The sequence below is a fragment of the Pongo abelii genome, chromosome 23, assembly GCF_028885655.2.
Source record: "Pongo abelii isolate AG06213 chromosome 23, NHGRI_mPonAbe1-v2.0_pri, whole genome shotgun sequence".
Classification (NCBI taxonomy): Eukaryota; Metazoa; Chordata; class Mammalia; order Primates; family Hominidae; genus Pongo; species Pongo abelii.
Genome location: NC_085929.1, coordinates 42,464,795 through 42,488,916, shown reverse-complemented (window position 1 = coordinate 42,488,916; position 24,122 = coordinate 42,464,795). Strand labels below are relative to the sequence as shown.

General features: G+C 38.2%; 1 protein-coding gene across 22 annotated transcripts in view; it reads left to right on the top strand.

Annotated features, from left to right (window-relative positions):
• The window catches only part of RBFOX2 (RNA binding fox-1 homolog 2), a 291,171-nt gene that overhangs the window by 81,696 nt on the left and 185,353 nt on the right, over positions 1-24,122 (top strand). For all 22 annotated transcript variants that reach the window (XM_054543739.2, XM_054543737.2, XM_009234312.4 and 19 more), the window contains exon 2: positions 10,761-10,811. In XM_054543739.2, the coding sequence (XP_054399714.1) occupies positions 10,761-10,811 (51 nt within the window). The remainder of the gene's footprint in view (positions 1-10,760; positions 10,812-24,122) is intronic.

The window sequence follows — 24,122 nt, the reverse complement described above, 5'->3', positions numbered from 1 at the left end:
AAAGTACATGAAAAGATGCTCAACATCACTAAGTTGTAAAGGAGATATAAATCAAAACAATGAGATAACACTTCACACTCATTAGGATGAAAATACACAATGACAAGTGTAAGTAAGAATACGGAGAGATTGAAACTCTCGTGCTTTGCTGGTGGAAATTTAAAATGGTTCAGTGCTGTGGAAAACAGTATGGCAGTCCCTTAAAAAGTTAAATATTGTCACTGTGCAAACACCATAGAATTACCAGTGATCCAGCAGTTCTGCTTCTGAATATTTACCCAGAAGCATTGAAAGCAGGGACTTGAATAGATATCTGTACACCCATATTCATAGCAGCTTTATTCACAATAGTTAAAAGGTGGAGGCAACCCAGGTGTCCATTGACAGATGAATGGATGGACAAAATTTGATTTTTACGTACCACATATTATAGGCTACAATACAGTGATATGCACATAAAATTGTGTTTTCATATAATTTTAACACAATAATATTATTTGGACTTAGAAGGAAATTCTGACACGTGCTACAATATGGATGAACCATAAAGATATGGTAAGTGAAATAAGTGCAGTGAGCTGAGATTATGTCGCGGCACAAATAAATATTGTTTGACTTTATTCACATGAGGTACTTAAAGTAGTCACATTGATGGAGACTCAAAGTAGAATGCTGGTTGGCAGTGGATGGAGGGAGAGAGGAATGGGGAGTTAGTGTTTATTGGGTGCAGCATTTCAGTTGGAGAAGATCAGGAAGTTCTGGAGATGGACGGAGGTGGTTGCACAACAATATAAATATACTTAATGCTATAGAAGTGTATACGGAAAAATGGCTAAAATGGTAACTTTATGTATACTTAACCACAGTTTTAAAAAAAGATGAAAGGAAACTGCTAAAGAATATTTATAGTAGGATCTTAAACCTCAGTACTAGAAAAGATAGATTAACGGGGAACTTTATTTTTAAAATTTCAATTAAAAAATTTTTTGAGACAGTCTCACTCTGTTGCCCAGGCTAGAATGCTGTGGTACAATCTCAGCTGACTGCAGCTTCCACCTCCTGGACTCAAGCCATCCTCCCACTTCAGCCTGTCGAGTAGCTGGGACCACAGGTGTGCGCCACCACACCTGGCTAATTTTTATTATTTCTTATAGACCCAGGGTCTCCTTGTGTTGCCCAGGCTGGTCTCGAACGCTTCCCACCTTGGCTTCCCAAAGTGCTGAGATTACAGGAGTGAGTCACTGTGCCTGGCCAGAATTTTATTTCTTATTTATGTGCTTCAAAATATAATTTTGTCATGATTGAATTTTATTTTATTTTTTTAAATGCAAGAACAAAGTGGATTTATAAAGGAAATTGAAAGAACTGAGGGTGTTAGCCAAACAGGAATTGATGACAGCAGAGTGGACTGTCTAGCTGTATGAAGCATACGTTGTCATACCTGGGCTGTATGATATGGCCTTTTGTTCCGAGGCTGCACGTCTGTACAGCATGTGACTATACTGAATACTTTAGGCAATTGTAACACAATGTATCTAAACATGGAAACATGTATTTAATTTATCTAAACATGTACAGCAAAAATACAGTATAAAAGATAAAAATGATACACAAGTATAGGGCACTTACGAATGCAGCCTGCAGAATTGGAAGTTGCTGTGGATGAGTCAGTGAGTGAGTGTGAGTGGATGTGAAGGCCTCGGGCATTACTGTACACTACTGTTGACTTTATCAACACTGTACGCTTAGGCTACACTAAATTTTTACAAAATTATTTTTCTTTAACAACAAATTTGCCTTAGCTTACTGTAACTTTTTTACTTTATAAACTTTAAAATTTTTTTAACTTTTTGATTCTTTAGTAATAACACTTAGCTTAAAATATAAATACATTATATAGCTGTACAAAAATATTTGTATTCTTATTCTATAAGGTTTTTTTAATTAAGATTTTTAATTTTTTTTTTTTTTTTTTACTTTTTAAACTTTTTTTTTGTTGAAAGCTAAGACACAAACACACACATTAGCCTAGGCCTCCACAGGGACAGAATCATCAGTATCTTTCCACCTCCACATCCTTCCCACTGGAAGGTGCTAATGGCCAGTAACACACATGGAGCTGTCATTTTCTATGGTAATAGTGCCGTGTGCTGGAACACCTCAGGAAGGACCTCCCTGAGTTAACTTTTTTTTGTTTTTTTGTTTTTTAGTAGAAGGAGTACACTCTAATGAAAAAAAGTATGGTATAGTAAATACATAAACCAGTAAAATAACCATTTATTATCATCAAGCACTGTGAACTGTACATTATTGTATGCGCTAGACTTTTATATGACTGGCAGCACAGTAGGCTTGTTTACACCAGCATCACACAAACACATAAGTAATGTTTTGTGCCATGACAGTTATGATGTCACTGCGATAGGAGTTTTTCAGCTTCATTATAATCTTTTTTTTTTTTTGTGGCGGGGAAGAGTTTTGCTCTGTCGCCCAGGCTGGAGCGCAGTGGCATGATCTCAGCTCACTGCAGCCTCTGCTTCCTGGGTTCAAGCGATTCTTGTGCCCTCAGCCTCCTGAGTAGTTGGGATTACAGGTGCTCACCACCACACCCGGCTAATTTTGTATTTTTAGTACAGATGGGGTTTCGCCATGTTGGCCAGGCTGGTCTTGAACTCCTGACCTCAGGTGATCCTCCCTCCTCGGCCTCCCAGAGTGCTGGGATTACAGATGTGAGCCACTGCGCTTGACCAGCTTCATTATAATCTTATGGGACCACCATTGTTTATGCAATCAGTTGTTGACCAAAGTATTGTCATGTGGCCTTGACTGTGTATGTCACAAAAGGCAGAGTTTCTTTGGTCACTTTAGAGGTATTCTCATTCATTCTGTTCTTGAATACTAGAATCAGTTTACAATATCACTAGGTTTTGAACACCTTACAGTGAGGCAGAATGGCCATTTAGCACATATTCCTAAATAACTGATGTAGAGTAAGCTAAGAAAATTAAAGGTTGGTTATTTGGAAATGTGCTACTTTGTGGGATTTATTCCCATAGACTATATAATTTGCAACGAATAGACATGGGGATTGGGAAGGAATTTTTTTTGAGCTTCTCCTGTATGTTAAATATTGTAGCAGATAAGCTTCACCTGATTGTCTCATTGAATGTCACAACTTTATGTGGTAGATATTATCTGTTACACAGTTGAGAAAATTTAGGGTCAGAGATATTAAGGATTTTCACTAGAGTCACATAGTTAGAAAGTGACCCAGCCAGAATTTGAATCTGTATCTTCAACTCCCAAGGTTCAGTCCAACCTTTCTATTGCATGATGAAAGGAGTTACATATATCTGTAATATAACTAGTAGAGTCTGAGGTGAATAGTTTATATGATTTGAGAGTCAGGAGTTGTAAATTCTGGGTTCTCTTTTATACCTACCTAGTTTGAGTGACTGTGGGCAAGGCACTTCTCTAAGTCTCAGCTTCCTCACTTGTAAAGAAAAGGGGTTTGATTGGTTATTTCTTAGACACCTGTGACCACTACTGAAGAAATTTTAGTGTTTTTCAAAGATAATCTTCAAGAACCCAGTAAATCCTGTGTCAGATTTTACCATGAAACATACTGCTTATACCAGGTCATTTTTAATTAAAAAAAAGGGGGGCGGTAAATGTGGAGGGAGTAGTGAATGTAACAAAGAACTGTCATTGATTGTCTTGATAGGGAGATAGAATGAGTTTTTTTGTAGTGAAAGCTTAGTTTACTAGTTAACAGTAGGACCTCATGTTGGGACCATGTTGTTAGATACTATCAGATTCATATCACTTACAAATCTTCATCTTATGTCTAGGTATTTTGAACTCTTATGGTTTGGAAGCAGAATGACGCCCTGTGGTCACTTAGCAATTTCTCTTCTTGAGGCTGGGCACAGTGGCTTATTCCCGTAATCCCAGCACTTTGGGAGGCCGAGGCAGGACTTGAGGCCAGGAGTTTGAGACCAGTCTGTGCAACAGAGTGAGACCTTGTCCCTACAAAAGATAAAACAAAATTAGCCGGGTGTGGTGGCACATGCCTGTAGTCCCTCCTACTCAGGAGGCTGAGGTAGGAGGATCGCTTGGGTCTGCAAGGTCGAGGCTGCAATGAGCCATGTTCATGCCACTGCACTTCAGCCCAGCCTGGGTGACAGTGTGAGACCCTCAAAAAAAAGGTATATTTTTTTTTCTCAAGCCAGAGAGATTTGTTGCTGGGATTAGTTTTTGCATGTAATAGCATATGGGATTTTATATCTTCTGTTCCTGTGGCATTCCTTTTATGTCCCAATTCAAAAATAGGCTCAATACCTGAAAAACAATTTGCTGCAAATAACATAGTGAAAATCCTGAGCAACTAGATTTGCTTTTTTTTAGTCAGTGTGGTCTGTTTCCTTCTGTTATTAGATATATGCAAGGTGATGTGAAATTCATTTTCGACTGGGGAGTAAGTCAGTGAAAAATCTGAGCTTGTACCCATTACCCAAGTTATTTGTAGAAGACAGCTTCATTTTGTATCTTCCTTTGCTTTATCTTGCTTTCCTCTCTCCAAATTGCAGAGTGGTAAGACTTCACTTTGTTTCCATTTTCGTTATTCTTCCCTTTTCATTTTGTTAGACACAAAAGAAAGGCAGTGGGATGGTTTTGTGGATTTTTTTTTTGTTGTTGTTGTTGTTGTTGTTTTTCTTGAGACGGCTAATTTTTGCATTTTTTGGTATAGATGGGGTTTCACTGTGTTGGCCAGGCTAGTCTCGAATCCCTGACCTCAAATGATCCTCCCGCCTCAGCCTCCCAAAGTGCTGGGATTACAGCCATGAGCCACTGCGCCTGGCCAGATTTGTTTTTTTCATTGCTTGGTTTAACTTTGTTGTGTATTTCCAGTTTTCTGCACTCTGCTCCTAGCCAACTCTCAGCAATGATAGAAGCCAGGAAGAAATACTTTGATTGGCAGCATGATGTCTTTTTAAGCTTCTTGGGCAACTTCACTTTGGTTATTGTTTCATTGATCATTGCTTAGGATTTATGGCTAGTATATTATATCACAAATATAACTGTATGGAAAGCAGAGCTTTTGAGCTTCAGTATTGTTAAGTTTTCTTTGTACCTCTCTTAGCTGTATTTTTAAAATGCTACAAAAAATAGTACCTTTTTTCTCCTCTATGTGCTGTTTTCTGGGTAATTTCACCAGTATTTTCTTGTAATTTTGCCAGTATTCTTTCTGGGAAAATATATTGACTAATCATTCAGAAATGATATTGATAATTTCCAGAAAGCATTTAGAAAAATGGCTTTAAAAATCACTGTCTTTTCAGCATGTATCAATTCAACACAGTACTGGAGGTCTTGTCCTAATAGGTTTGAAGTTATCACTCACCTCCATCCCCCCACACACTTTTAAAAAGATCTTCTGAAGTCCTGTAGTTATTTTTAATAGACTTTAGTTATGGTATCAGTCTCATTGTCTTGTAATTATTATGACTCTCAGCTCCTCAAGGGCAAGAATACCAGCACTGTGTTTCTCAAAGCAGTTGCTCAATCCACTCTTACTGAATAGATGAAGGATTCTTCTGCTTAAAGAGATTTTGCAGATATAGGTACATATAGGAGCATCTAAGCAGTCAAAGAAGAATATAAAAGTCAGATGCTATTTTTCTTTCTGTGTATCACTTCTGTCAGTATCCACTGTACATTCACAGTCCATTGGCAGCTGGGTTTTTTTTTTTTTTTTTTTTTGAGACGGAGTCTTGCTCTGTCGCCCAGGCTGGAGTGCAGTGGCGCGATCTCGGCTCACTGCAAGCTCTGCTTCCCGGGTTCACGCCATTCTCCTGCCTCAGCCTCCCCAGTAGCTGGGACTACAGGTGTCCACCACCACGCCCAGCTAATTTTTTGTATTTTTAGTAGAGACGGGATTTCACTGTGTTAGCCAGGATGGTCTCAGTCTCCTGACCTTGTGATCCACCCACCTCGGCCTCACAAAGTGCTGGGATTACAGGCGTGAGCCACCGCACCTGGCCAGCAGTTGGGGTTTTTTTGATAGTTACTTAAGGATTTTTCTGTTGCACTGTCACATGTCCACTAACCAGAAGCTTCTAAACGGTTTTAATTGCTGACCTCTTAGTTAATAAAGATTCTTATGATTGGTATTTTATTTCTTATGTATTTCTTTTTATTTTTGAGCAGTCTCTGTGCCAAGACAGAGTCAGTTTCTTTCATTTGTAACTTAATAGGCCAATAATGCTTGCTTATAGACATATCGCTACTAAAACCTTTTCTTTTTGGACTTCTAACACATCTGATTTCCGTCTCGTCTGTTCCAGTAGCTTTTCTTGTAATTCCATCTCTACTTTAAATGCCAGTTATTGTTTTTATGCTGATTAAAAACTCAGACTTGCATATCATTAGATAATCATAATCATCCCTGACCATAGCAGGCGAATCTTTCCCACTATGAGGATGGCACACAGTAGTTGCGGTTTTTACCATTCCTTTAATTTTGCGCAGCCTAGTGGTTGTCATGAAGTAGTAGAAGTACTGGGTATAGAATCAAGACCTAAGCCTGGAGGAGGCATCTCAGCCACTGTCATTAGTTATTTGATTATGAGCAAATCACTTAAAGTGTCTGAAGTTCAGTTTTGTCATCTGTAAAATGACATTTATAAAATTTGTTTTATGCATTGTGAGGACTAAGTGAGATATATAGTTGGTTTTATAAGTTATAAAGCATTAAGAAACACTGACACCAGCTTTATTCTAAGTTATATGTGAATTTTACACAATGTAAAATTTGGGTAAAACATGTCCTTTCAACCTTCCACAAATCTGATTCTTCTCCCTAGAGTTAACCACTATTAGAAGTTTGTTATACATCCTTCTTTATATTTTCGATGCATTTAGGTATTTATTTATTTTTTTTTAAAAGATGGGATGTCGCTGTGTTGCCCAGGCTAGTCTCACACTCCAGGGCTTGAGTGATCCTCCTGCCTGAGCCTTCTGTGCAGCTAGCTATTTCTGCTTGAGTGTTCTGTTCTGCTGTCATTTAATATGACCTGAGGTCATTTATAAAGATTTTACCTTATTTTAAAAACCTTGCAGGTGGGATGTTGAAATTTTGCAATAATTGATAACACTATTACCTTATTATTAATGGAAACTGAGTTTTTTTTCTAGTTTTTCACTATGGCAAACAACACTGTTTTGAAAATCTTTGCACATGCTTCTTTGTCTAGATAGAGATGTGAAGTTACAGGAAGGTATATGCATTCAATATTTTGATACTACTGCCAAATTACTTTCCATAACAGGGTCCCAATATACTTATATTCCTACTATTAAGTGTGAGAGTATCCATTGACTCATCTTTTTACCTATTTATGGTGTTTTCATTTTTGCTAATCTCATATGTAAAACATGGTATCTCAAATCTAAAAGAATGTTCATAGGCAGCATGGTGTGAGCACAAAAACCGTAAGTGGAAACAATTCAGTTATCCATTAACAGGAAAATAGGACAGATAAGTAATTTATTTGACATGTTTATAGTTTATAAGAGAATACTAAATGGCAATCATAGTAAAATACAGTTATGTGCCCTAGTGGAGATGAATCTTACATAGTATTGAGCAAAAATGCCAAATTACTGAAGAATACCTGCAATAGGATCCATGTCTTTAAAATTCAAAATCATGCAAAATTAATGCATTTGTAAGAGACAGATATATACAAGGAAGGCTTGAGAGTTCCAAATAGCCTTATCCGAGAGGTAGGAAATAAAGAAGAGTGCTAAGGCAGGTGGAGGAGTAGATCCATTTCTTCTGACACATCTCTGTGCAACCTGTTATGACCAACTTTTCTGTTGAAGTTTTTGACAATACTGGCTTATATGAATGTGATCTTTTCCTTATAGGACTTTTTTTGCATTGTTGAACTCCAGGATTTTATGGAATATGGTTCATATGTCCTCTGGGAGTGATGAATTTCTGTTAATATGCTTTTGGGGTTTTTGATTACTTTCTTGATCAGATAATCCCCTTCTCAGACAATCATGAAATGTTCATTGTAAGGGGATAATATGGAATCATTAGTAGGGATGAGAACCTGGAAAAATGGAAAGAACAGGGGCTTTGTAGTCCAGCCGACACAGGTTGGCAGTTTGAATTTCCCATTCAATATCTATGTGTTATTGGGCCAGTTACTTAACTTCTCTCAGTTTCCCCAGTGATAGGAAATATATTTGTGTATACTGCTATATTATCTCATTCTTTTTGCCTCTATCTCTTCCTCTTTCCCACCATACTGGAACTGTACTGATTAGGTGCTTAATAACTGGGGGTTATCATCATCATTGTTAAAATTTGTAGAGAATGGTGTGTGGAAGTAAATTTATAGAATCCAGAACAAACAAAAGGCACTTGTGCATTTCGGAAGGAGCCTTGTTCTTTTGTTAAAATCTAAACTGCATGTCTCCCCTATAAAAATCAGTATGAAAAATAGCCAACATTGCCTTAACTATTATTATTTTTAAATAACAGATTTAATGAGATATAATTCACCGACCATAAATCTCGCATTTATGAAGTGCTTTTAGTGTTTCATTGGTTTTTAGTATAATAATGGATGTGTGCATCCATCACTAAAATCTAATTCCAGAACATTGTCATCTCCTCCCAGATAAACCTGGTAGCCATTAGCAGTCACTGCTCATTTCTTCCTGCTAGTCCCTGGAACCACTAATTTATTTTCTGTCTCTGTGAATAATCTGCCTATTCTTGATATTTCATACAAATCAAATTATATAATTTGTGGCCTTTTGTGTCTGTTTTCAAGCATGGTGTTTTCAGTATTCATCTGTGTTGTATCTCTACTTTATTTTTAAAATTACTGAATAATATTCCACTATGGATGTACCATACTTCATTTATCCATTCATCAATCGACGGACATTTTGTTTTTTTTCTGCTGTTTGGTTATTATGAAATAATGCTGCTATGAACATTCATGTATATTATTTTGTGTGGACATATGTTTTCAGTTTTCTTAGTTATATACCCAGGTGTGGAATTGCTTTGTCACATAACTCTATGTTTAATAGAAGGACTATCCAACTGTTTCCAGAGCAGCTATACCATTTTACATTCCCACCTGCAGTGTAGAAGAATTCAGATTTCTCCACATCTTTGACAATACTTATTGTTGTCTGGCGTTTTGATTATAACCATTCTGATGAGTGTGAGTTTTATCTCAATGTGGTTTTGATTTGCATAATGACTTATGATATTGAGCATCTCTTCATGTGCTTATTGGCCATTTGCACATCTCTTTTGGAGAACTGTCTGAATTCCTACACATTTTCTGGTTATTTAGCTCCATTTATTTATTACACATTCTTTTGGGTGTCTACATGTGTTAAATACTGTGCTAGATCTCAGGGAAACCATGATGAACAAGACACAGGGTCTCTGCAGTAAGCTTAAGTTGTCTTAAGACTTCCATGCTTTTGACTATCAAATATCTGAATATAGTCAGCCTACCAATTAGTGGAAAGTTTACTCTATTGTTATATTCAAAAGTCCTATCAATGAAAATTTATTTTATGCTGTTCTGCTAGTAGGAATGAAAGTACAATGAATGGAAGAAGAGGATGAATATCTAAGTAGCAGTGTTGAGCACTTTGAAAATTACAAAAGTGCCGTGTGTTCTCATTTACTCTTTTGTGTGCACATGTATCTTCCCTCATTTAAAAGTTCCCTTGAAAGCAAGGGCCTTATTTTTATTCATCTTTTTTACTCCATCAGTCGACTAACAGTGCTTGGAAAATATTAATATTAGTATATATTAACTGAATGATTGAATGGGTCAAGTAAGCTGGAAATGAGTGTTCATGTTATATGACCTTATACTAAATTAGAGTTTGCATAGCTTTTATTAGCTATCATCCTTGCCCTCAAGGATCTTGACTTAGTGGTTTAAAGTGAAGATGAGACAGATACTGAACATGATGTACCTTTAAAAAATAAGATTAATTAGAATCATAAATAACATAAAGAGTAAGCTACACAAGTAAGCTAAGTAAATATTAAATGTTAGGGGGAGTCACTTGAGTCCATAGGATGATATAGAGTAGTAGAGGAAGTCTTGAACAGAGGTCAAATTTCATCCAGATTTCAAAGAACTGAGGGGATAAAACAAAAAATAAATAAATAAAAAAGTAAAAACTGAGGGGAAACAGGCTGATAGAGATGAGGACCTAAAACTTTTCTGGGTTAAGAGGCAGTTCTCAGTAGGGTTGGTACTTGTCCCCTTTCCATCCAGGGGACATTTGGAAATAAACCAACAAGTTTTTGGTTATCCTAGTGTTTAGGGGTGCTAGTGGCTTACTGTGAGTTGGGGCTGGCGATGCTGAAGTCCCACAGTGTATGATGAGGTTAGGAATTAACTCTGACCCCAGTCGCAGTAGCACCCTGCCTAAGAGATACTGGAAAGGAAACAGATTTAGCTGCATAAGGAAGAAAATAGTTTTTATGGATAGTGCACCTAAGCAAATACTGTTTTATGTTTTTACCAGTGTAGAGGCTTAACGAGGAGATATACACACTTACGTAGGGTAGAATACAGTTAATGGAACATTTTAGGAACCAGGGCAGGAATTTATATTTGATCAGTTTGGATGATTTTGATTATGCTTAACGTTTTCTTTCATCTCATAGTTTGATATTTTTCTTGTCTTTCTCATAGAACGAGCCTCTGACTCCAGGTTATCATGGATTCCCAGCGCGGGACAGCCAGGTTGGTATCTGCTGTTTGTAACTCAGATGATGTATGTGTGTGGTGTGTTTCATCAAAGGGTTGCTATGATAGAGAGCATTTCCTGAAATTACTTACTTTGAAAGGGAATGTGGCTTGTTTCAGCAGTGAATTTACTTTTACAGATGTAAATTAAGCATATTTTTAAATTCTATAAGTATTATGTTATTAAAATTGTGGATATTATAAGAGAAAATAATCACTCAAGCACAGTCATGATTGCTTTTGTATTTTCTTCTCCAGGCTACATAATAATTTTTTGACCTGGTTTTCTCGATGCCTCATAATTCTGAATGCTGGACTTGTCTCTTTATTACCTGCCAGTTAGCCCCTGCCTGCACAGAGTTTTTGAGTCCTTGTAATGATCTGTAGCAAGAAAATTCCATTCTCCTCCCTGAGGTAATTCAGCCTTATGGTTTTAATCAGGGAAAGCTTGCTTGAGAAAGCGAAGTTTCTGCCGCCTTTCTTTGTTAGATGGGAGGATGACTGGAAAAGCCCAGGCCCTATTATGGGTCAGAGCAGAACTGCTTCCTACGAGACACCCTCAGTATGGTTTAGGCAAGTGTATAAAATGCCTTCCCTATCTTTTTGTTGTTTGAATACCTGAGCGCATGACGTTGAAGCAGAGTTAGGTTAGAAGAACCAGGTAAGGCTTCCTCTTAGAGAAATGGTGTGGCTTAAATCACCTCGCCTCTGAAAGAAATTTCTATCTTTGATGTTTGGGGATATTGACGTTCTTCAGGAGATTTGAAAGGGTAGCTCCTAGAAATATTTTGGAATGCCATTATTCCTTACAGGGTTGTCAAAAAAAGCTACCATTGTTATACTTGTCCAAGGGATATGAGTTATAGTGCTAAACGAAAGAGTTCATAGTGTTCTTTCCAGAAGTTCATTGAATCTCATCAGAGCTCCTGAAGTGGATCTTAAAAACTAGGATGGTCGGCTGGGTGTGGTGGCTCATGCCTGTAATCCCAGCACTTTGGGAGGCCAAGGTGGGTGGATCATGAGGTCAAGAGTTTGAGGCCAGCCTGGCCAACATAGTGAAACCCCATCTCTACTAAAAATACAAAAATTAGCTGAGTGTGGTGGTACGCACCTGTAGTCCTGGCTACTCGGGAGGCTGAGGCAGGAGAATTGCTTGAACTGGGGAGGTAGATGTTGCAGTGAGCTGAGACCGCACCATTGCATTCCAGCCTGAGTGACAGAGCAAGACTTTGTCTCAAAAACAAAACATAAAACAAACAAAAACAACAACTACAAAAAAAACAAAAACTAGGATGGTTGATAATCAGTAGTCACCTATTTGCAGGCCTTTCAGATTTGAGAGTATTTGTCCAATTCTTGCACTTTTGGTGCTGGGTTGATGTCAGAGTGGCCCCAGATAAGGCCTGGAGAGAAGAAGTGTTGTTAGCTCTGTGTTCATCCCCCACTGAGTTCATCACTGTTGATATTGAAGATGGAAGCTTTTGGTAAAAGATAGGGCCATTTACCCGAAATCTAAAGAGAATGTAAAGATTTATTTTATTTGTTTTTCTTTCTAGTTTGTGTCTGTCCTAGAGCTTCTCTAAGCTGGGAAACTTATGCCCTTTGATAGTACTTTTATATCTTAGTCATATATCAGAAAAACATTCTCATACCTGGAGATCCACCCCACGGAGATTCTGATTGGGTAAGTGTAAGATTGGGCTTACCCATTCAAATGTTTAAAAATCCCAAAGGTGATTCTGCTATGTAGTGCGATTGAGAACTGCAGTCCTATGGGCTGCTTTAAAAGCAGTGACAGTTTCTGTTTCATCCTGTACTTTTCACCTAGGACGTGTAATAAAGGGGTCATGGTTAGTCTCTTAATCTAGTCTTGCAAACTAATGCAGTTACTTTATTATTTATAAAATGTTGCTTATTCTGGATTTAGGAAGGTAAAGCTAATTGATGTAAAGTATGGAAATAGACTTTCTGAGTTTAGAAGACTGAAAGGGTACTGTATTCTTGTGGGGATTACAGATCAATAGGGAGCTAAGCAAAAGGAGTTAATAGGAATTTATTAGAGCCTAAAAAAGTAGTCTCTTTGATTGTACCTACTTTTTCTTTCTTTTGCAGTAGGGGCCCACTTCTGTAACCTGCACATTCATTACTCATGCTGTCTGTGCTGCAGGCCTGTTACAGACCCTTTGCCATGGTTTAAAGCTGCTAATTTACTTTGAGGCACATTCTGTTGGTGACAGGTTTATTTTAGTTTATTTTCTTGGGCTTTAATTTGTACTCTGGTTGGATCTTTGAATTAGAGATCTTAGAGTGTGCAAATAGGCAAATATTGAATAGCTGCTTGTTGTATTTGATGAATACAGAATCCGAATGAGTACTGCTAATTAATGCGCTTAACCTTGTGAACTCTCACTTTGTGTTTTGAGATTTGGGAGGCATTTATCAGTGTGAAACACTGGTCGCTGAAAAGTCTGAGCTGGCGGAAATGGAACTTGTGATCTTTACGTCTCCTCAGCATGGTTTTGGCTCAGCAAATCGACGAACTGGGGAATGGGGTGAAGGTGAATTTTAATTGTGCCTTTGTTTGCTTTCCCTTTTTGTCGTTGTGGTTGTTGTTGTTTTTGGTTTGGTTTGGTTTTTGAGACAGTGTCTTGCTCTGTCGCCCATACTGGAGTGCAATGGCATGAACATGGCTCACTGCAGCCTTGACCCCCGGGGTGCAAGTGATTCTCCCACCTCAGCCTCCTGAGTAGCTGGGACCACAGGTGTGTGCCACCACACCCGGCCTGTTTGCTTTCCTTATTCTTTTGCTCTTCTTTTCTAAATGGGTGAGAACCATCTGCAGACAAGATTCTTATCAGTGGCTGAATGGTGATTTAAAAAGAGGTAACTGTTTTGATTGTTGTGGACCACTTTCATTGTATTTTCTCATCTTATTCTCCCAAACACCCATTTTGAAGTAGATGAGGCAAATATTCCCTTTGGAAAGATAAGGAAATTGAAGCACACAGAGATAAAGTGACTTATCCAAGGCAACAATTCAAGTAAGTAGCTAAATAAGAACTGAAATTTCCCTTCTGTCTGAGGGTCCTTTTCTCTGTACTGGAGAATTATTGATTGACCATAGGAAAATGTGGTCACGTGTGAATGTGCCCGTTGACTCGTTTACATTATTTTATTTACCATGTGGGGACTTCATAGACTTCTTCAAGCTCAACCACAGATGTAGAAGTCCGTGACTCCTGATTAAAGATTATTACTACTAAGTTTGTTAGCACCAAGTGTACCACCAGCATTTCACTTTTTTAATGATTCTTTTATCATGTTATATACAGTCCCAATAGCACATTTGAGTTAAAAACCTGAAGGAAAGGAGCAGGGAAAACCACCCACCACCTCTTGCATGTTTATGCAAGGTCACCTCAGCCTTCTTTCTTGATCTATTAAGAAGCTTTATGGGATGACAATCCATTGCTTTTATAAAGCACTCTAAGCATTTCACTATACTTTCTAATGTGGTTTCTCTATGGAAGTGGAGGAGACAAACGTTCCAGTTTTACGTAAGTGAAAACTAGTTCAGAAAAGTGAGAAATTTTATCTAAGGCCATGCAGGACCAAGTGCAGTGGCTTACATCTGTAGTCCCAGCACTTTGGGAGGCCAAGGCAGGAGGATTGTTTGAGCTCAGGAGTTGGAGACCAGCCTGGGCAACATAGCAAGACCTTGTCTCTACTAAAAATAAAAAAAATCAGCCGGGTGTGGTGGTGTGTGCCTGTAGTCCCAGCTACTCGGGAGGCTGAGGTGGGAGGATTGCTGGAGCCTGGGAGATTGAGGCTGCGGTGAGCTATGACTATGCCACTGCACTCCAGCCTGGGTGACAGAACAAGACCCTGTCTCAAAAATAAATGAATAAATAAATCCAGGCAGGATTTTACATTGATGATACAATGTAGTGGTTTAGATTCCTAGTTGACTGTTTCTTTGTGATTTGTGCATGTGCTTAGGCGTGTTCCCAGGCCTTGATTAAGGCTAGAATGTTTTATGGATTTGCAGTATTTTTAAAGTGGGAGAATACTTAATGTGTATCAGCTCTAGGGTTTTTATATAAGAAGAGCTTAAGAGCAGCAATCTGATTAGAAGAAGGCCTTGTTCTGCACAGCAGACTTACTGTTTTTGCTAAGATTGTTTATATGGGATGGCTCTTAGGGGTTTCCTAAAAAGTGATGGGGGTCCTAAGGCTGGCCCCTCGCTCGCTCTTGGTGCAACAACTTTATGTCTGTTATAAATAAGGTGACCATATAGACTTTAGCATTCAAGTTTGGGCACTTTTGAGAATAAAAAGTGATGCCAATAATTAGTTTCATACAGTCCCAGGTAAACTGGGATGTATGGCCATCCTTTTCTAATTGAAGAAATACAGTCAGTGTTTTCTTAACCAATGTGATCAGAACTAGTAGGCCATGGGTTAATCTGAACAACTGGTTGAAGTGGGGAAATATTTTAAACTTTTATTTTAATATAGAGCAATTTTAATTTAAACAAATATATGTTTACTCTTTAGTTTCCTGATATGAGGTCAAGGTCCTTATATATAGATGTGATTGAAATACTACTTGAATTTTTTGCATAAACCATGCTCCCAGAGCATCATCTGTGAGTTCTAATTTGTTTTTTTTTTTAAAGAGGAACACAGTCTTAATGACATTCAGAGCAATTTGGGTGAAACTGCCTATCTAGATTTGTATGATTCTCCCTTCTTGCCCAGTCTTTTACCAGTTGTCCTGCCCACATCTAATTTGAGCAAAAGTTTTCAGTGTCTTGACTTATTTTTCACAAAGCATTCACATTAGAGTTGTTTTCAAGGAAACTTTTCTAATTTATTTCATTGATGTGTATATATATGACATTTAATTATATAATTATAAGAACTTATGACTTCTATAAACTGGCAGGTGAATAAACACAAGTGATTTTTGGTAAGCATACAACTTAGCTACTGGGAGAAGAATGGGCTTGGGGGCAAATAGGAGAGAGTTGTTTACTAGTTTTAGGTGGAATAAGACTGTTAAAAGCGTCCCTTTATTAGACTTGGGAACTGGAGAACATTAGTTAATTTAACAAGTTAATTGATTAAAAGAGGCTTATACTTTAATCAACCATAGGGAAGACTTACTTTTGTTTATCAATTTTGTATCTCCTTAGTGGTTACTTGACTAAATTTTGTTTTATTGTTTTAGAGTCAACTCAGTTTGGGGGATGGGTAGGGAAGAGGATTAGAGCAGATACACACAAACTAGAGATAATTTGTTTTACTTCATTGGGGTGGCCTAACCAAGTAAGGGATGTTCAGCAGTGGGATACTTGCAAAACTAAGTGTTGAAAGCTTTCATTATTTCATCATTAAAAATTATTTAAGCTATAGTGTACTATTTTGTTTATTAATTGATGAATACAAACGTATATATTTGTGGTACACAAAAAACCCAACCAATATCTGCTAAGTACTTTACAGTTTACAAAACACTTCTGTGTATATCCAGTTTTGGTCTTCACAATAGTTCAGCTAGGTGGCTTGGGCTTTATTATCCCTATTTTATAGATAAAAGAATGCCAAAGCACAGAGACTGTCAAATGAATCTCCCAGTCTTACTTATATAGGTAGTAAGTAAAGAATTGGACTTGAACCCCGATTTTCAGCCTCCATGTCTTATATTTCCCTTTTGTATTTGTCTGTCAGTGTCTCTCTGAATATGAATGTCCTTTTGCTGGTGTGACAAGATAAGATATTCTGGAATCTTTGGAGAATGTGGGAGCATAAAGTCTTCATATGACCTGAAAGTCCTTGAATAACTTATTTCTGTCAAGTTTTCTATCTTGTTTGTTAAAATAGCTTATGATCTAAAATTTATCTTTTCATATTTTAAATACAAAGAAAAATGTCATGTTGTCAATTTTTTTGAGATTCTGCCACCCAGGCTGGAATGAAGTGGCACGATCTCGGCTCACTGCAACATCCACCTCCTGGGTTCAAGTGATTCTTCTGCCTCAGCCTCCTGAGTAGCTGGGATTACGGACATGCGCCACCAAGCCTGGCTAATTTTTGTATTTTTAGTAGAGACAGCGTTTTGCCATGTTGGCCAGGCTGATCTCCAACTCCTGACCTCAGGTGATCCGCTCACCTCAGCCTCCCAAAGTGCTGGAATTACAGATGTGAACCACCATGCTGGGCCCATTCTTTGATGTTTAAAATGCTTGTCAATGACTTCTCAAAACTATATTTTTTTCTTCAATTTTCTAAAATTCTGTTGAAAGACACAATGTCCCATTGATTAGCAGAAACAAGTGGGAACATCAAAGGAGATGCTTAAGTTGACAAATACAACATAGACAATTATAGGTTTAAATTCAGAGTGGCAGCCTTACTTTTAATATAGAGGGTAAATTTAAAATGACCTAAGGGGTTTTTTCTTTAAAAGTATTTTCTTTCCTCAAGATTTTTTTTTCTTTTTTTCTAACCAGTTTTTTCATGGGTAGAAAATGAACTTTATTTTAGTCAAATTTTTGCAATGAACTTTCAAGGCTTTTTTTTTATTGGGAGCTGTGGACAACAGCAAATGCATCTTCTGTAGTGCTCATTTGGCTTGGTTGAAGAAATGATGACTACTTTTCTTCCCTCGGGGATAGTTGGTGGAATGGAGGACATGGTAAGGGTGTGCAGGTTCTAGCTTAGTGCTTTTGAGCTTAAAAAAAGACTGTGACCCCAAGGAGGCAGTTGCTTTTATGTCATGACCCGGTATACACACAGACGTATATGTTGACTATAACTTAGAATTAGTTTTACCAAGTGCTGCCTATCTTAACCATGTTCTAAGTGCTGTGATATTTTCTGTCCCCTTCAAAAAATTGTTGATTGTGACTAACGATTGACCAAAATTGATTTCTGCTGGATTTTTCCTGGACCCACTAATGGATTGCAATCTGTTTGAAAAACATTATTCTAATACTTACAGTCCTTAAAAATGCAACCTTAAAGAAACCTCATACCTTTATTTTTTTGAGATGGAGTCTTACTTTGTCACCTAGGCTGGAGTGCTGTGGCGTGATCTCCGCTCATTGCAACCTCCGCCTCCCAGGCTCAAGTGATCCTCCTACCTCAGCCTCCTGACTAGCTGGGACCGCAGGTGTGCACCTCCATGCCCAGCTAATTTTTGTATTTTTGGTAGAGATGGGGTTTCACCATGTTGCCCAGGTTGGTCTTGAACTCCTGAGTTCATGCGCACCACCCGCCTCAACCTCCCAAAGTGCTGGGATTACAGCCGTAAGCTTCCGTGCCTGGGCACAAGAAACCCCATACTTTTAGCAGTCACTTCCCTACTTTCCATCTCTCCACCCAAGCTCTAAGGCCCCCCAGCTGGAGACTGAATTAAAATGGTTCAGAAGTAAAATGTTACCCCTTCTGTATCTCGCAATCTGTAATAATTTTCTTTCTGTTCCTCTGTTTTTTTTTTTTTTTTTAACTAAACATGCTTTTGCTTTGCTCTTAAACTACAGGAAATGTGAAATTGCTTTTTTTTTTTTCCCCTGTTAGGTTGTCTAGAACCCCACTTTCAGCCTTTGTGCAAAGCTTTTTCAAACTGTTGCTTCTGTCCGACATCTGACCTCAGGTCACCCATCAGTCGTTTAGGTCCTTCTGTGGTGTTGTCCTTACACCCTCTAGTGGATGAAGATCTGGTATATGCTGTAGTGTCTAGCGTTCTTGTAGCACTTTTCTCAATCCATGTAATCAGCTTTACTATTAACATTTTAGATCATTTCATTCTTCAAACAGTTAAAATTTATCTTTTCACTCCGGGAAAGACCATTTTATTTCTTCTGCTGCTCACTGCCATGCTAAGTAATATGCTTATTCTGCTGTTTCGTGATTTGTCCAAGTTTTGGCACTATTCTTTGGCTTCCTACTGTTGAAGATGAGAAATTAGCAGTTTTATTTTATTTTATTTTTATTTTTTGAGACAAGGTCTTGTTGTGTTGCCCAGGCTGGAGTGCAAGTGTGTCATCTCGGCTTACTGCAACCTCCACCTCCCGGGTACAAGTGATACTTGTGCCTCAGCCTCCACTGTAGCTGGCATTACAGGTGCACGCCACCAAACCCGACTACTTTTTATATTTTTAGTAGAGATGGGGTTCCTCTATGTTGGCTGGGCTGATCTCGAACTCCTGACCTCAAGTGATCCGCCTGCTTCAGCCTCCCAAAGTGCTGGGATTACAGGTATGAGCCACTGCGCCTGGCCAGAAATTAGCAGTTATATAGACCTCTTGCCTTCTAATAAAGCCATTTTTTGGGTCAAATCAATATTTATTGATTTATGAATATATAATAATTATATTATTATGACTATTTAAATATTTTATATCCAAACAAAATATTATTACTTTGCCTTTCTTACATATTTGTTTCCCTTGGAGTTACTGACTATATAGAGAAAATGAATATAAATATGTATTTGGCAATTGCTTTTTAAAAAGCTCTATGGCCAGCGCAGTGGCTCATGCCTGTAATCCCAGCACTTTGGGAGATTGCGGCGGGGGAATCACCTGAGGTCTGGCGCTCGAAACCAGCCTGGCCAACATGGGGAAACCTGATCTCTACTAAAAATACAAAAATTAGTGGGGCATGGTGGCACATGCCTGTAATCCCAGCTACTTGGGAGCTGAGGCACGAGAATCGCTTGAACCCAGGAGGTGGAGGTTGCAGTGAGCTGAGATTATGCCACTGCACTCCAGCCTGGGAGACAGATTGAGACTGTGTCTCAAAAAAAAAAAAAAAAAAAAAGTTCTATGAAGATGTCATTTCTATACCTAAAATTTACTCAATGTAAATGACTTGTTCAGTGATATTTAGTAAATTACAGAGTTGTGTCACAGTCCAGTTTTAGTGCATTTCCCTCATTCCCCAAATTCTTTCAAATTCTTTTGCAGTCATTCCCTGCTCCCTCTCCAGTCCTCCCTCTCTCCCCCAGCCAACCACTGCTCTGCTTTCTGACTTTATAAAATTGCCTCTTTTGTGCTGGATACGGTAGCTCATGCCTGTATCCCAGTACTTTGGGAGGCCGAGGCAGGAGGATCCTTTGAGCCCAGGAGTTCAAGACCAGTGTGGGCAACACAGCAAGACCATGTCTCAAAAAAAAAAAAAAAAAAAAAAAAAATTGTCTCTTTTGGACATTTTATATAAATGGAATTATATATATAGTCTTTGGCATGAGATTTCTTACAATTAGTATAATGTTTTTGAGGTTCATCCAGGTTGTAGTATGTATCACTGTATCATTTTTTTTTTTTTTTTGCTAAATAATATTTCATTGTAGGGATGTATCACCTTTTGTTTGTTTGTTTACCAGTTGGTAGATATTTGTATTGTTTCCAATTTGGCTATTATGAATAGTGCTGATATGAAGAATTACCTGCAAATCTGTGTGTTGACATACTTTAATTTCTCTTGGGTAGATTTCTAGGAGTGGAATTACTGAGGCAATGGTAATCTCATGCATAATTTCTTCTTTTTAAGAGAAGTAAGCCAGTGCGGGGGCTCATGCCTGTAATCCCAGCACTTTGGGAGGCTGAGGTGGGTGGATCACTTGAGGTCAGGAGTTTGAGACCAGCCTGGTAACCCGGTGAAACCCCATCTCTACTAGAAATACAAAAATAAAATAATAATAATCATAATAGAGAAATGAGGTCGCCAGTGCTGGAGTGCGGTGGTGCAATCATAGTTCAGTTTAGCTTCGAACTCCTGCCTCAAGTGATCCTCCTGTCTCAGCCTTCCTGAGTAGCTGGTATTACCAGCTTGAGACAGCATGGCCAGCCTCATGCATAACTTTTAAAGACACTGCAGACTGTTTTCCAAAGTGGCTTGGTTTTATCTAACTTTTTTGTTATAATGAGTGTATGGTAATAGCTCATTGTGGTTTAATTTGCATTTCCCTAATAATTAAGTAGATACCTTTTCATGTGCTTATCAGCCACTCATGTTTGCTTTGGTGAGATGTCTATTCAGGTCTTTTGCCCACTTTTTATTTGGTTTTTCTTCTTATTGAGTTGTAAGAAGTCTTTATATTCTGGGTACAAGTTCTTTGTCAGATTTACAATTTGCAAATATTTGTTCTCAGTTATGAGGTTTTGTAATACATATCTTCTTCCTTCTCTAATAAAAGAAAGCAGAATTGTTTCCATCCATATTTGCTAAGTTTGGATAAATTCTGAATAACTATTTCATGAAAGCAACTATGAAAACAGGCATTTGCCTCTCTGCTGAGGCCTGGTGGTTTCTTCAAAGAAGATTTGCAGGTTTGTAGTGGCTTCGTGCTTGGCTACAGCCTTCTCCAGATGCTTGGTGGCAAGCATGTTTGGGCAAGAAAGCTCTTCATGTGATGAAGAGAAATTGTGCTGCTGTCTGCATGTCCTAAGGTATATGGCAGAGTGAGGATCAGCTAGGTTCACTGGCTTTTATTTTTTTAAACTGTAGCTTCTATATAAAGCTGTTTTGTGGCAATTTCTCTGTAGACAGAGAGACACACACCCCTGCCCCCTCCAACAGACACAGACACACACACACATGCACACAACCTCCTTGGCTTTAGGTTTAAATATCAATCCTGCTGTTGCAGGCTAAATGATTTTAGGCAAGTTTTTGTTCTTCTCTGAGCCTCAATTTCTTCATCTGTGAAATAGGAATAATTCCTATTACGAAAGGTTGTTACAGTATTAGAGATAACATATGTAAATTTCTTGGCATGTAAATAGGGCTAGTAAGTCATTTTTCTCATTTATTTTATGGAAAAGAGGCCATAAGGAAGCTTTACAAGGGAATGATTAGTTCTCACATTCTGATTTAAGTCTATTTTCTCATTTTCCTTTTGATTCTTATTCACTATTTGAAATGAATTATAACTGTAGATTTGAAATTTCTAGCTCAGGAATCTAGCTGTTGGACATCTCCAAGAAAAAGAGGTCTTTGTGAAGGAGATGAAATCTGTGTAAGTTTATTTACCTGACTCATGGGTCTTGGCAGCGTGCGTATAAGAGGGAGTCATTTTGGGGACTTTATAACTTGAGCAGAATTTTGTAAAAACTGAGCCAGACATTCAAGGCTTGCTACAATTTGCTTCCCATTTTTCCAGCTCTGTTTCTTATTAATACTCTATTAACATATTTCTTCTGCTTTTTTTTTTTTTTTTTTGAGATGGAGTTTCGCTCTTGTTGCCCAGGCTGGAGTGCAATGGCGCGATCTTGGCTCACTGCAACCTCCGCCTCCCAGGTTCAAGTGATTCTCCTGCCTCAGCCTCCTGAGTAGCTGGGATTACAGGCATGTGCCACCACACCCAGCTAATTTTGTGTTTTTAGTAGAGACAGGATTTCTCCATTTTGGTCAGGCTGGTCTCAAACTCCCAACCTCAAGTGATCCACCTGACTTGGCCTCCCAAAGTGCTGGGATTACAGGCGTGAGCCACTGCGCCTGGCCTTTCTTCTGCTTTATATGTCTCTTCACTGTCCTTCAAATATCTATCTTGGGCATTTATTTCTTTCTAATGCTTCTCGTTTGAAATGTTTCTCCTTTACCAGCAGAATCCTAAGTATCCATTAAGATCCTTGTTCACAACTTAATCTCCCTTATGAAATCTTTCCTTATTGCCTCTGATTGTTTGAATTCGTTTAACATGTCTGTGTGAACATTTCCATAAAGTTTGGATCCAAGAGAGTTTGGGAAATACTGCGAGGACTAGGAGGAAATCACTTAACTTCTCTCAAGACTCAGTTTTCTGTGAATGTGAGGATACCATAGGATGTTTGAAAGGATTAAAGTCTTAAAAATGTCCTAGGTCAAGAGTGACTTATTGCCTGATGTTGTGAAAATAGGTTGCACTAAACTCTGCCTTTGGCTTTCCAGGTAACCTAGAAAGTCTCTTCTCATCTTCTCATCTCTGGGCCCAAGTTTCTTCTTTTTGCTTTAAGGACTCTTTGGTGGTAATGGGTTTGGTTTTTGTGGGTCCTGGGAGTGTCATACTTTGAGTGTTCTCTCACCCTCTAAATCCTTCAGGGCTACTGTGGATCTGTGGATAGATGAATGATGCCAGAAGTATTAAAAATATGGCTGGCTTTTATTCTCATCGCTCTTTTGTACCTGGTTTGTCACGTCCTGCCTTTTATGCCGCAGTTTGACTTTTTCCCCTAGCTTTGCCTCTTTTTGCTTAGTTTAGGGTTGCGGGGATTGTTAAGCTGTGATTGTTAGTCCACTCATGACCCAGTTGCTTAAATATTTTGTTAATGGATGGATCATAATTTCACTGGTTGACTTTTCAATAGATTGACCTGTTATTTTGTATATAGGCAATTGATTTGTATTGTAATGAGAGGTTTAATGTAACCATCAAAAAGAATTATCTGACTAAAGATAGGGCCATTTACAAAGGAAAATTATAGAATTTCCATTAGCAATTTTCAAAATCGAGAAATTCATCTGACTAGACTTGGTTAGGGCAGCTAAGCCGTTAGTAGGCATATTCTTGCTGTAGTGGTTAGTACTACCAAGCAATCGATGGTCTTTTTATAATCAATTCTGGCTACCATTTTGTGAGTTACATTTAAGAAGCTTGACATATTTATGCAGTCCTTTGTTCTTCAACAGACAGTCACTGGCAGATGATTTAGAATGAAACCAACTTATTAAGTATAAGGTAAGACAAAAGGCCTCATAGTTGGTGGACAATATAGTTACTGGTTTCAGTTAAAGATTAAATATTTTAATTTTCTTAATAGCATTAGCTGCATACTATTATACTGATCTCCTCTAGGGTTGATTAGAGAGACAGGGAAATACAACAGGTAACTTAAGATCTTGTGTTAGAAACTTTGGTACCACCAGAAAATACTCTCAGCAAGTACTATGTAATCATGAGTTTAAACAGCTCTGATCTCACTGGAGTCTCATTACTCTGCTTAGCTTTTATCTGCTGAATATTCTTTAGTGTAATATCCTAAGCCTTCTGTGATATGGCCTCAGTCTTTTTCCTTCTGTTTTGTGTAAGGTACTCTGTTCAAGCCACATTGTGGGGTGGGGTAGCATAGCTTTGGAATTAAATGTGGGTTTGAATTCTAATTCCTTTACTTACACTATTTCCCATGTCCCCTGTTTAAATACAGTTCATCCTTTAAATCTCACATCAAACGCTACCTTCTCCTTGAGGTTTTGGCTAGTGCACTTATTTGCGAGCTGACTCAGTGTCCCAGGGCACATGCTTTCTACTTTGTTTTTTGTG